The 13,725-nt window shown below is 36.9% G+C and overlaps 1 protein-coding gene across 1 annotated transcript in view; it reads right to left on the reverse strand.

Annotated features, from left to right (window-relative positions):
* Positions 1-1,569: 1,569 nt before the first annotated feature.
* Positions 1,570-13,725, reverse strand: part of LOC113528062 (deleted in malignant brain tumors 1 protein) — an 84,519-nt gene continuing 72,363 nt past the window's right edge. Inside the window, exons 35-43 of the mRNA XM_053239391.1 lie at positions 12,921-12,950; positions 8,987-9,301; positions 7,389-7,697; positions 7,018-7,296; positions 5,122-5,436; positions 4,758-5,036; positions 4,329-4,625; positions 4,107-4,232; positions 1,570-3,276 (exon numbers count right to left, since the gene is read on the reverse strand). Of these exons, the coding sequence (XP_053095366.1) occupies positions 3,071-3,276; positions 4,107-4,232; positions 4,329-4,625; positions 4,758-5,036; positions 5,122-5,436; positions 7,018-7,296; positions 7,389-7,697; positions 8,987-9,301; positions 12,921-12,950 (2,156 nt within the window). The 3' untranslated portion in view covers positions 1,570-3,070. The remainder of the gene's footprint in view (positions 3,277-4,106; positions 4,233-4,328; positions 4,626-4,757; positions 5,037-5,121; positions 5,437-7,017; positions 7,297-7,388; positions 7,698-8,986; positions 9,302-12,920; positions 12,951-13,725) is intronic.

The raw sequence follows: 13,725 nt of genomic DNA on the forward strand, positions 1-13,725 counted from the left end.
ACCCACTTCCTCTTGTTAGTTCCGTTCATCTAGTATCTGGCCATCTTACAGAGAGGTGATAAAGAAAACAAAAGGCTGTTAGTAAAGTGTCAGGCCATGAAGAGTTGCCTGAAACAGCTTCTCTGGCACTGTACTGGAGGCATGAACCCTGCCATTCCAAAAGTGGTGTTTGGATGATGGTGGTTCAGAATGGTGTCTAACACATCAGTCCAAATTTTGTCATAGGTATTTAATTGAGTTTAGATGTATTTTAGAGGTCATAGCCCATGATAACTTTCAACCTCATCAAACCATTCAGCAAGCCCTGGATAGGGGTGGAGTGGAGACCAGGAAGAGACCACATCCGTCAATATTGAACTGTTTCATCATAGGATAAAGGTGATCATCTCTAATCGGACCAATGAAGCCAAACCATGCCAGCAAAGATAGATAGATAGATAGATAGATAGATGCCCCCACAGTGTAACAGATCAATTTCTTCTTTTGTCACCAATCTGTATCTCTGCATAAGTAATAAACACTCTAATACATACTGCTAACCCTTTGTAAGAATCGGGTAGTGAAGATTCACATTAAGTAAATATGCAAACACCAACTTAAATATGCCTCAGTTTTATGGGTTTTTAAGGAAACCATGTTCAGGCATCAAAAGTTGCTCATGACAGTTTTAGAGATAAAAATCTCTAATCACATATTATACAGAAGTTACAGCTTGAACCTGAGATATTGCTATAAAGGATCCTGTTACTGATTTATGGGGTTGCACATTCTGTGTTAACATTGCAGGTTTTTGTGATGTAAAAAAATAAATAAAAAATTAAACCAAGATAACTCAGGTCACATCTAACCAACAAAATTTAAGTGAGAAATAAGTAGAAATGTTTTAGGGAAAAAAGAACAAGAAAAACTTACAATAACTTGTTTGCATAAGTGTGCACACCCCTTAACTAATACTTTGTTAAAGCACTATTTGCTTGTAATACAGCACTCTTTTGGGTAAGGGTCTACCAACTTAGCACATCTTGATTAACACATCGTTGTTCTATCAAAGTCATTCCACAGGTTTTTGATAGGATTTAGATCTGGGCTCTGATTGGGCCATTCCAGTTGATCATCTTCTTCTGAAGCTGTTCCTTTGTTGACTTGGATTTGTGCTTTGGGTTGTTATCGTGTTGGAAGGTGAAAATTTTCTTTATCTTCAGCTTACTAACAGAGGCCTGCAGTTTTTGTGCCAAAATAGGTTGGTATTTGGAGGCATCCATGATTTCCTCTATCTTGACTAGAGCCCTAGTCCTAGCTGAAGAGGAGTAGCCGGATAGCATGATGTTGCCACCACCATGCTTCACCATGGATATGGTGTTCTTTGGGTAATAAGCGGTCTTTTTTTGCACCAAACATACAGTATCTTTTAGAATTATGCCCAAAAACTTCTAACTTGGTCTCATCAGACCAGAACACATTTTGCTTCATGGTTTGGGGTGAATGTTCTTTTGAGAAAGGGCTTCTGTCTAGCCACCCTTCCCCATAGCCCAGACATGTGAAGAATATGAGAGATTGTTCTCACATGCAGGGGGTGACTACTTGCCAGATATTTCTGCAGCTTCAGGTCTCTTGGCAGCCTCCCTGGTAAGTTTCTGTCTTGTCCTTTTGTAAATTTTGGAGGGACGTCCTGTTCTTGGTGATGCTACTGTGGTGCTCCATTTTCTCCACTCGTTGAAGATGGCTTTCACGGTGTCCCAAGGTACATCTAATGTTTTGGAAATTCTTGTGTAGCCCTCTTCTGATCGATACCTTTCGATAATGAAGTACTGTACAAGCTTCGTAAGCTCTCTGAGGACCATGACTTCAGCAGAGAGATGAAACTAAGAATATGTCAAGAAAATTGTACACAAACAACTGATCTTTATTTGGGGTTAATCAGAATCACTTAATTGGTGACAGGTGTATGATAATTACTTTTGAACATGAGTTTGAATGTGATTGGTTAATTCTGAGCGTAATTATAAAAGGGTTGGCACACTTGTGCAACCAGGTCATTGTATGTTTCTTCTTATTATTTTTCCCCCCTAAAACATTTGTATTTGTTTTTCATTTAACATTTTGTTGGTGGCTATATCACAATTACAGTGAAAAAAAATCTGACATGATTTATCTTGGTTTCATTTTTTTTATATCACAAACACATGCATTTTTAACAACGGTGTGTAGACTTTTTTTATACACTGTATATAGTATGTATGTACAGAAATGCAAAACAATAAATAAATAATATAATGTAAGTTATATAGCAAATATGAATAGAAAATAATATGGCAGAGTGCAATTTGTGGCAAGGCTGTAAAGAGAATGGTATGAGAAAGTTTGAGCAAAATGCTAAGTGCTAGCGTCTAATAGCATAGAGCTATTCATAAGACTGATTAAATTTTGCAGAAAGATAAGAGAGTTCATAAAGTAAATGGATTAAATAGACTTCGTTCACAACATATAAAAAAGTCAAAATCATAAACAAAACCCTGCAAATAAAAATAATTTCTAGACTATGCAAAATTAGTTCAAAAAGTTAAAAATTAAATTTTATTTTAAAACTGATTTGCTTAAATCTACTTTAAAAATATCAACAGACTCTGCATGACTGTTTCAGGAGATTAGGATTGATATAACAATAAACACTAAATTTCAGGTGACCCTAAAGTTGTTCTCTAATTTCTGCATGTGTCATCAGTTTATGGAAAACACTGACTGATCATATTAATGTTGATGCATTTCAATATTTAATATTAAAATAATCACTTTTTTAAACTACTGTAATGTCAAGTAGTAGTAATATAAATGTGTATGAAACCAGTAAGAAAATGAAAATAAAGGTTTTAATATAGTTACATCTGAAAAGACTAATAATAAAGGACAAGAATAAAAGACTAACAATAAAGAACAAACTGACTCTGAAGTCCATGTATATTAAATCATCTATAAATAATAACAATGATATCTTAATAATGGAAAATTATCCAATTTAACCATGTTATTGTTTGTGGACTGTGGATATTAGATAATTGTTTAGCTCTCCACACTACTCTACACAGTTTGCATAAATTTCTACATCCTCATAGTCATTGTCCACGTCACTTCCTTGTTCATCAGCATCCACATTAAGGTAGTCATTATCCGAGTCCTCTGAATCCTCCTTCTGGTGGAAAATGGTTTCTACATTTTCATAAACAGCTTCATCATCTGTCTCAATCTCTCCTTGGGTACTCTCATATGTGTTTTTGGCGCCTACAAATTGATTGTGTCAAAATACACACAAGTTTACATGTTATTTTTCTATATCAACATATATTCAATTTCAACAAGAATAATATAAGTAATAAATAAAATTGTCCAGGTGATGCTGTCACAGGAAAATAATCAGCAATCAAAGTTGATTAAATGTTTTTAGTCCTCATGTGCTTCAGCAATTAGACAATGATTAGATTTTTATTAATTGACGAATGAAATATACTTTTAATCCATCAAATAATCCAATAGTTATTTGTTGTGCAAGGTCTGCAACACAAGTTAGTTCCCGTTCTTACTTATGTTATAGCAGCTATAAACAGTTACAGCTCACCAGACTCTCTTTTTTTCTCTCTCTTGAAGTTAATAAACAAAAAACAGTTGCAGCTTGTCATGTAACTGAGAAACCAAAAAGTGTTTCTCTGCAAACTCATCTGCCCTGAATACGTTCCTTTGTCGAAAAGTTATAGCTTTACCTCTGACTTTTTAAAAGTGCTGACACTGGAGACTCCTTCCACAAATACTAAAGAAACATGTCCTTGCAGAAACTTTCACCATATCACAAATAAACATTAAAAAAAAAACATTTATGTGGCGTGATCCCTGTACAAGTCTCTGGTTAGGTTGTTACTATAGAAACAATAACATATTACAACAAGTTTGTAAATATAAACCTGTTATTTGTAGCTGCACTGTCAGAACTGCTGTTAAAGAAAAGTAATCAGATTTAAGAATGCAACAGTGCTGTGGCATAAACAAAATTATATTTGTTCAGTCTTCAAAGGGATGTTTTTAAATGTAGTTTAATGTTTATGACTTTTGCAACTCACGCTGTGTATCCTTCTTCTTATCCATCTGAAATGTCCGTCTTTTTTGTGTCTTCACAAAGCAAATGATGAGTGGAACTAATATGAGAAGCAGTCCTGCTGTCAATCCAATGTAGGGAGCCAGAGATGCTGAGAGAGAAATCATCATCATCATCATCATCATCAAGCTTTTCAAAAATTAAAGTGCAGAACACAAAAAAACAGAACTAGTTTATTTTACTGTACCTTTCACAGTGATGAACAGGAGCTCAGTGGCAGAGGTAAAGGCGCGTGAGGACACGGTAACTTCATAAGTACAGCTGTAGTTTCCCTGATGGACAAAATCCGCATCAGGAAACAGGAAGACGGCTGTGTGATTAACAGCTGACTGAGTTCTGGTGATGTTTGATCCACTGAACTTCAAGTGGAAGGAACCGCCTGGATACTGAGGTTCAGTGGAGCAGATGATGGAGAAGCCATAGCCCCTTGGTACTTCTGGTCCACCAGCAGCACTGAAGGAGATATTGGGCTGCTGCAGGTTCACTAGAAAACAACAAGCATGGTCTCTCTTATTGAAAATGATGAAATGACGAGAACTAATCTGTTTTATAGCTGAAATCAGAGCTGCAAATTTTGTCTGATAATGGCAGAAAATGTGCAGAAAATGTCACCTACCCACAGTGATGGTAATGGAGTTGCTCCTGGATGATATGGAGTTACTTTTCCTGTATGAGTAGTCACAGGTGTACTGGCCCTGATGTGAGGCATCTACAGTCAGAGTAAATGTTGTTGTAGACTCTGCAGTTTGTGTCTTTATTGCTGTCCCATCTTTATACAAAGTGAAGTCCACAGAGATGCATGTTGGGCTGGGTGTGGTAAATCTGAACTGAAGGAGTTCTCCAGGTGAGACCACAGAGTTTGGAGAGATCCGAGTCAATGTGGGAGTCTGCAAGTCTAATAATAAAGAAATATATTTCATGATTTTATAAATGTTTTCACTTTAAACAGGGTATTGCAACAAAAAAGAATAATAACTTACTTGAGCACACGACACCAGCATCTTCACCATGTCCACAGTTCTCTACTCCAAATCCATTGTGTGAGCACTGATCTATGTAGCTTTCAGTTCCAGTACACTGAACATCATCCAGCCAGGTTGGTTCAATTCCTTGACCAAAGCGGGCATTACGAGGAGCGCTGACAGCTTTACCACATCCAAGCTGTCTACACACCACCTCTGCATCCTTTAAGTCCCAGGAATGATCACACACTGTTCCCCACTGGGCTTTGTGCTGGATCTCCACTCGACCACAACAGTTACTTGGACCATTCACCAGTCTGATCTTGTTATGCACTGATTTATTACATAAAAAAACAGCAGGTTTTACTAATGACTGATTTTTGGGTCTTAAGGATGATAAGGCATCCATAAGGCACATTTGTGTGGACAATGTAGATGGATATCTGTTTTGTACTAGATAGCTCAGGGGCACTAGCTAGGGGCTAGGGGCACTCGTTGGAACTTTAAGCTTTAAGTTTGACAAAGAATTATCGACTGAGTCACAGTCATCATCCACATCTCTGCCATGAACCACAAGCAAATCTGAATTAGTCTACCATCCTGCAGGCTAAGGAAAAATCTCTAAATGAGCAATAATAGCCAATCTAAAGATGGCAGTGACACATGTTGGTTTGGACACAGAGGGACAACACTCAGAGCCAAAAGAGTTGTTTTGGGCAATTCTGACTGCAAAATCTTCTGCTATGCTGCAGTACAAGGTGTATATTAACTAGCATAAAAGCAGTACCATGCCCTGGGTTGGTGGCAAACACTTTAGCCAGTATGACTGAACATGAACAAGTTGACCTGGGGTACATGCCAGCGTTTGACGCTTGCATTGCTACTTTACTGGTTTCACCTGGTGAGGTGCTGAATGCAGAAACACCTTGCCCAAGTATCAAGTCCAGAAATTTCTTTTTGGTCGAAGACTTTTATGGTTGCTACACACATGGAGTACGCAGGTGACAAGCTAGAAGATGTGTTGCTCACTTTGAATCGGTCACTCAAGTCAATGCCAGTGGACCCCTCTGTGATGAGGACAATTCAAACTGCACTTCTGGCTGTGGGGCACTTGGGATAAGACACAGGGCATCTCTCAGCCAATTCGATTCTGGGACAACACTAGCTGTGTTTGGCTTAGTCGAAACTGCCAAGGGTGTGCAAAAGGACCCTACAAAATTTTCCCTATGTACCAGGGTCAGTCTTTGGTCCTGCAGCCAAGGAACACTAGAAAGCAGAGTACAGTTTTCAGAGTCTAAGGACAAACAAAAAAGAAGAGGATAGAGACAGTTCTCGTCTAGGTTACGACAAGCAAGCTTATTGGTGGGTCAGCCACATAGGTCCAGCAACCCTGGATAGATGACAGATGAGTGGAATTGCACTCACAGACCTCTAGCAGACATAGCTGTGCTCACTCTTCTAGGGGACATGTCTACAGAATGCATGCTGCCCCAAATATTCCCCACCCCACATCACCTGCCTCGCAAAACCCCATTAAAGAATCCCATGAGCCTGCCTTTGACGTTACACAACATTTACAACTGATAAAATGTTTGAAATTCCTTCCCGTAATAAATAAATTGTAATTGTTGGTAAATTGGTGTGCTTCATGATGTGCTGTTATTTGGATATCTACTTCAGGGGAGTAACAGTAACTCCACTTCATTACACCACCCCTTGATGGCAACTTACCAATAGGTAGTAGAATATTTTAGCCATCCTATTCAGCCAACATAGACTAACGGTATTTATGCAATAAATGTTAAATAAGTTATTTCAAAAATATAAAAGTTCTGGGTAGTCAATGGCAATTATTTGCTAAATAATTAATTAATGACTTAATGCTGTTCAGTATAACATCCTCTCTGCACTTACCCACAGTGATGGTAATGGAGTTGCTCCTGGATGATGTGGAGCTACTTTCCCTGTATGAGTAGTCACAGGTGTACTGGCCCTGATGTGAGGCATCTACAGTCAGATTAAATGTTGTTGTAGACTCTGCAGTTTGTGTCTTTATTGAAGTCCCGTCTTTATACAAAGTGAAGTCCACAGAGATGCATGTTGGGCTGGGTGTGGCACATCTGAACTGAAGGAGTTCTCCAAGTGAGACCACAGAGTTTGAGGAGATCTGGGTCAATGTAGGACTCTGCAAGTCTTATAATAAAGAAGTATATTTCATTCGTAATTTCATAATTTTGTAAATGTTTTCAGTTTAAACAGAGTATTGCTACAAAATAACAACTTACTTGAGCACACGACTCCAGCATCTTCACCATGTCCACAGTCCTCTACTCCAAATCCTCTGTGTGAGCAGTGATCTATGGAGCTCTCAGTTCCAGTACACTGAACATCATCCAGCCAAGTTGGTTCACTTCCCTCACCAAAGCGGGCATTACGAGGAGCGCTGATGGCTTTACCACATCCAAGCTGTCTACACACTACCTCTGCATCCTTTAAGTCCCAATCATCATCACAAACTGTTCCCCAACGGCCATTGTGCTGGATCTCCACTCGACCACAACAGTTACTCACACCATTCACCAGTCTGATCTCATCTGATTTATTATATAAAAAGAGAGAAAGTTTTTACTAATGACTGATTTTTGTGTCTACTAGTTTGCTGATGAAATATTAAGAGAAATAATATTAGAAACAAAACCAGTTGAGAAAACTTTGAACTACCCTATTTTCAATCTGTGTATGCTTAAGAATATTGAATTTGTCTAGTAAATAACCAATTTAAATATCCAAACTATATTCAAAAAAAGAGTTGAACAATTAAATATGTGTATTTGCAATAAAAAAATGGCAATGTGGCTCTTTTATACAGGTTTTGCTCTTTTTTCCTCAAAATACAATATATTCCTCAATACATAATATTTAAGCTTGATAAGTACAGACCACACAAAGCTTGATGGAAAGAATGGCAGCTCAACATGACTTAATGAAAAATTCTTTTGTACAACATTACAAAGGATTAAAACATGCACATGCACGGTGAGACATTTACATTCATGAAATAAACAGCTAATAATCTGAATAATCTACTACAATACATTGGACTAAAAAGCAGCTCATCAGAAAAGACTAAAATTTATTTAAGATTTATACCACAGCACTGCTGAATTTTCACAAATTGTTGATTAATCTTCTATAACAGCTTTATAGCAATGTGCCTATTCTAATGTTATCGTTTCTACAGGAACAACTTACATAGGGAACCTCCACATAAAGGAATTAAAAACATGTAATTGTTGATATGGTGAAGTATTCTGTAAGGAGAGGAGGAGTTTATGCTTTGCATTATCTCAGTAATGTAGCAAACAGCATTTTAGTGATGGAATCACTGTTTATAGCTGCTATAACATATAACATGATAACAGGAACTAACATCACAGACTTTCCATAACATTAAATACATAAAATGTATGATGTGTTTCCTTTAATTAATCAAAGAAAAATAATCATTGCCAAATTGTTACAGTATAAAAAAATAAAACATTTTGTGAAAATAATCCTATAACAGCATACCCCCAAGTGACCGGCTCGCAAGCAAAACAAACAAGTGTATTTTTTTGCATAACGTCAAATATTTTAATGACAGCCAGCCAACTTATTGTGGAACATATTGTGGAATTTGTAGCTGTTGTTATCCGGTTCTGAATATCTGTATCCACTTAAGTTGATTGACATTTACTAAAATGTCAACAAAATAACTGCGCTAGACTTCTGTTTTCATTTTTTTTTTTTATTTTAAATAATAAATGTTAATCAATGCAATGTGCAATGCAATATAAATATAATCACATTGATGACAAGGTCATAATTTAAGAGTTTTCTGTACCTGAGCAAGTAACACCAGCATCTTCACCATGGTTGCAGTTGTGTTTTCCAAATCCATTATGAGAGCACTGTGTGATGGCGCTCTCACTTCCAGAACACTGAACATCATCCAGCCATATTGGGCCACGTCCCTGACCAAAGTGGGCACTTTGAGGTGCACTGACAGCATTACCACATCCAAGCTGTCTACACACCACCTGCGCATCATTCATGTCCCAACTGTCATCACACACTGTTCCCCATTGGTTATTATAATAGACTTCCACTCTACCAGAGCAGGAGTGACGACCACCAACAAGTCGTATGTTAGCGCCATCTAAGACAAACAGCAAAATGCATGTTAATATTAATTAATGATAATGAATCTCATTACTATATTGCAATATTACAGCACCTGAACTAATATGAATCCATTTCTGTCATTCCTAATCCTTTCTCAAAAAAGATGTCAGGACCTTTACATAATGAAAATGAACATTATTTGCATTAGGTAATTAATCTTATACTGTATGCTAACACCTTTTAAATCCTATTTCTTACTATTTTTTAACCCACCACTCCCCCTCAAAGTACTGTATCCCCGGTTTAAACAGTTCAGCCAGTCAGGGTCTGATACTAGTGGTAGACAAACTGTATATAAATAAACAGCTCTTTAAAGGTTCCAGCACTACTCCATGGCTTTTTGAAAGGGAAATATGGCAGAGATGGATCAACATGAATAAAGGCCTCCACTAGAACTTAGTGATCGGTACACAAGCTCTTAAACCAAGCCAGAATGTAACTGTAAATAGCACACACACAACAAACACACACACACACACACACACACACACAAACAACAAAATTGAAAAAAATTCAATTACAAAGAGCAAAAGGAATCCCTAGAAACACCACTATCCTACAAAGAGTTTGAAAATACATTAAAGTAACTCCCAAACAACAAATTGCCAGGGGTAGATATAGTTCCTGCTGATTTCTATAAACATTTTTGGACAACACTTTCTCTATTTTTTATTAGAAGGAATTAAAAAAAAAAAAACAATGACTATACCACCAGACATGAATACCGTTTTAATTTCACTGTTCCCTAAACCAAACACTAACACTGTGCTAAATACCTCCCTATTTCACTAATCATCACTGATATTAAAATCATGTGAGCCGTTGCACCCAGATGAGGATGGGTTCCCTTTTTGAGCCTGGTTCCTCTCAAGGTTTCTTCCTCATATCATCTCGGGGAGTTTTTCCTTGCCACCGTCGCCACTGGCTTGCTCATTAGGGATAAATTCACAGTGATAAATTCAAATATTTACAATATATTTTTGTGAATCCATTTATTTCTGTAAAGCTGCTTTGTGACAATGTCCATTGTTAAAAGCGCTATACAAATAAAATTGAATTGAATTGAATTGAATCACAGACAGCACAATCCTCACAGACCACCACAGAGAACACAATACTCACAGACCATCACGGACAACACAATGCTCACTGACCATCAAGGACAACACAATACTCACAGACCTTCTATCAATTATACAAAAGTCCAACTCACATAATAATCAATTAATCAATTAACAAACACTTTAGAGCACTTGTTCATGCCCTAAACATACTGGCTCTATAATAGCCAAATATTTATATACTATATATGTTTTTTTTTTAAAATAAATAATAGTAAGAGTAGGTACATACAAGTACATAAGTAGTTATATACATGGATATATAGATTTTTCCCCTCCCCCCTCATTATTGTCACTTTTTTAAAAATATGCTAACATGCTGAAGGTTTCGAATGAACTCAAAGAAATGATTGACTGAGACTCTGTGACAGAAGGTGGTGAGCTGGAGCGTACGAAGGGGATTATCAAAGTCAGCCTTCAGCTTGAGGGGAGGATTCGTTTGTGTTGTTGCATGCCAGGAAGTAGAGCTGTTTGATATGGGTGACTGCCCTGACTTTGGTTTGGCCAGGGAGGTTGTTGAACTTCCTGCCAAAGACAGGAAGCTGTCACAGCTGAGTGGGTGGCACCAGAAATGAGTGGGTGGCACCAGAGATGCTACACAGGGAGCCTTACACCACACGGTTGATGTGTTCCTGTTTGGGATCTGTATTCTGCGAACTCTGAGGTCCTGGATGAGCTGTTGGAGATTGCAGAGACGCTGGAACCGCTTACACACACACAGCTGACCACCGGCACAAATTTAGCATACACACTAATCCAATAGACAACACAGCATGCTACTGTACAACACCTGAGCACCAGAGCAAGATTTCTTATAGAATCCAGCTGAACAGACAGGAAAACTGTGTATCGTGCATTAAAGCAGTTTTTTAAATTACTACTTTATATATATATACACACACACTTATGTACAAAAACATATTGTACATTAAGTATTTTGGTATTGTATATGTGTCTTGTTCAGAATTTTTCTTGCCTTTTATTATACTGTGCTTGCTGAGTTGTGTAAAAGTTTAAAATAGTTCTTTTATAGTAAGAGAAGATATGAACCAATGACTTCCTACATAATGTCATGTGCTTTTAGTGCAGGAAATAATCTGTTTCCTGAAGGGAAGACCATTTGCACACACTTTCATTCTTACCAGATGTCACTCCATCTTGTAAGAACACTCAAGATGCAAAGTAAGCTAGATTTTCCCTCTTGCTGTTTGTGTAGCATTTTATTGCTCATCTCAGCTCCTTCTTTTTAGTCTCTTTTAACCTGTTAAGTATATTCTTATTTTTCTCAATGAGGGTGTTCAAATCTTTGCTTTATGAATATTGCACAACATTAAATGTATAAATTATATACAGACATGGCCAAAACTATTGGTATCCTTGCATTTTATCTAGACAGTGAAAAGTGTTTGAAATTAAAAGATTTTTCAATGAAATAAAAAAAATCAGTATAGTACATGTTAATCATAGTGCATATTGTTGAATAGCTTCTGTAAGCAAATTCTTTTTCCTAGAATCATCCTATTTTAATTTCAAAGCCTAGATTATTGGTGTTAATTAACAGAATAGATAATAATACTTAGACAGTAAATGTGCAATAGTCATTTTTGTATTTATTATTTAATAACCTTTAATAATTGTTTAAACCATAGCTTTAGCACAAGTATATTATGTGGCTGAGAAAATCCATTTGGAAAACTGTGTCATGGTATGGAATGCCTGTTTGTGTTTACATGGCCCTCCTGTCAGTCATTTAAAAGACACTCCGAAAAAACCCATCACTCCACCTTGTTTGAAAATAAAAAAAAAAAAACTGGGCTGAAACTGGTAAGTGCCCAGCAAAGCAAGCAAATTCTCCAGAGGGGGCAAAAAAAAAAAAAAAAAACTGACAAGAAATGCAGTAAAACTAGAATAAACACTGGCAGGGCTTTCCAAAATGGAGTACTTTACTACTGGTGAAGGGGATGAAGCTGGAAGCAGGATTAACATACATGTACATGTATGTAAACACAATCTGTATAAAGCCATGAACTGTTAAAATGGCCTGCTTTACATACCAAATCAAGTAAATACGTTTTTATGACTTAGAGAGAAAGGTTAGACAGTGCTTTGTATGAACTACCTTAAATGAAATGTATGTAATGCTGGCTAACTCTCATGCAGCTAATGATGTGAAAATGTAAGCATAAAAATGCACTAGGGCTCATTACAAAGAAAAACAGGACAGCACTGGCACTCTTGGCCATTCTCATAAATCAGTATGAGATGAATTTCATGTATTTATAGTGTTGTAACTTGTTGTCGAGCATGCTTGAAAGTGATGTCATGACAGGCTAACTCTATGATAATGCTAACTCTATTTGAAATCTATGGGGTTCTGGAGGTGGAGCTTTGTGTACACTTGCTTAAGGAAAAAAAATCATTCAAATGTTGTTGAACCCACCTACATATTATTCACATGAAAAATACACTTACCAGCCAGCAGAGAAGCTCTAAGAACACAGACTATGGAGAGAAAATAAAGAGGAAGAATTTCATTAAACCAGTGATATAAAAACCCAAAGCTGTCTTTTGTCTAATAATCTTAAATTAAACGCAAATATAAATAAACCTCAGCTATATTTGAACATATTATACTGTGCCTGCAATTCTCAAGTACTCTGCACTTCTAGTAACATAGAATAAATAAAACACTTGTGTATGATCGAGTTTGCTCGGGTAAAGGTTTTGTGCTTCTGCTACACAATGCTGGTAAAACTATAATGTGTAAAGTCTGCTGGAAAGTTGCAGTCTGTGTTTGTGCATGTAACTGGTACAGTCCTCTCCAGAAATATTGGCACCCTTCATGAAAATGAGTAAGTGGTAATATATAAAATGAGTAACACATTCAATAAGTGATATTTTTAACTCATACAGGAACATTTTTTATACCACAGCGCTGTTGAATTCTGGTCAGAAGGTGTTGGTTAATTTTCTATTAGCAGCTCTGACAGTAGTGCAGCCGCAAATCCCAGGTTTCAATTTTGGGGTTTTTTGTTTTCATGAGGGGTGCCAAAAATTCTGGAGAGCACTATATTTATATCACATTCTCACTTGTACCTGCTGGTGAAAAGAGTTTCCTCTGAAAGTCCAGAAAACAAATTAAACAGAAAATAAAATTCTAACAACTGTTAAAGGTTACTGTCTGAGCACAACAGTTTATAAGTTTCTCTTCAGTCCTAACTGCATTTTGCTGAAGTCAACAATTCCTCAAACAAGAAGTGAAACAGATTGGCACATC

This window comes from Pangasianodon hypophthalmus, chromosome 13 (genome assembly GCF_027358585.1).
Source record: "Pangasianodon hypophthalmus isolate fPanHyp1 chromosome 13, fPanHyp1.pri, whole genome shotgun sequence".
In the NCBI taxonomy this organism is placed as follows: domain Eukaryota; kingdom Metazoa; phylum Chordata; class Actinopteri; order Siluriformes; family Pangasiidae; genus Pangasianodon; species Pangasianodon hypophthalmus.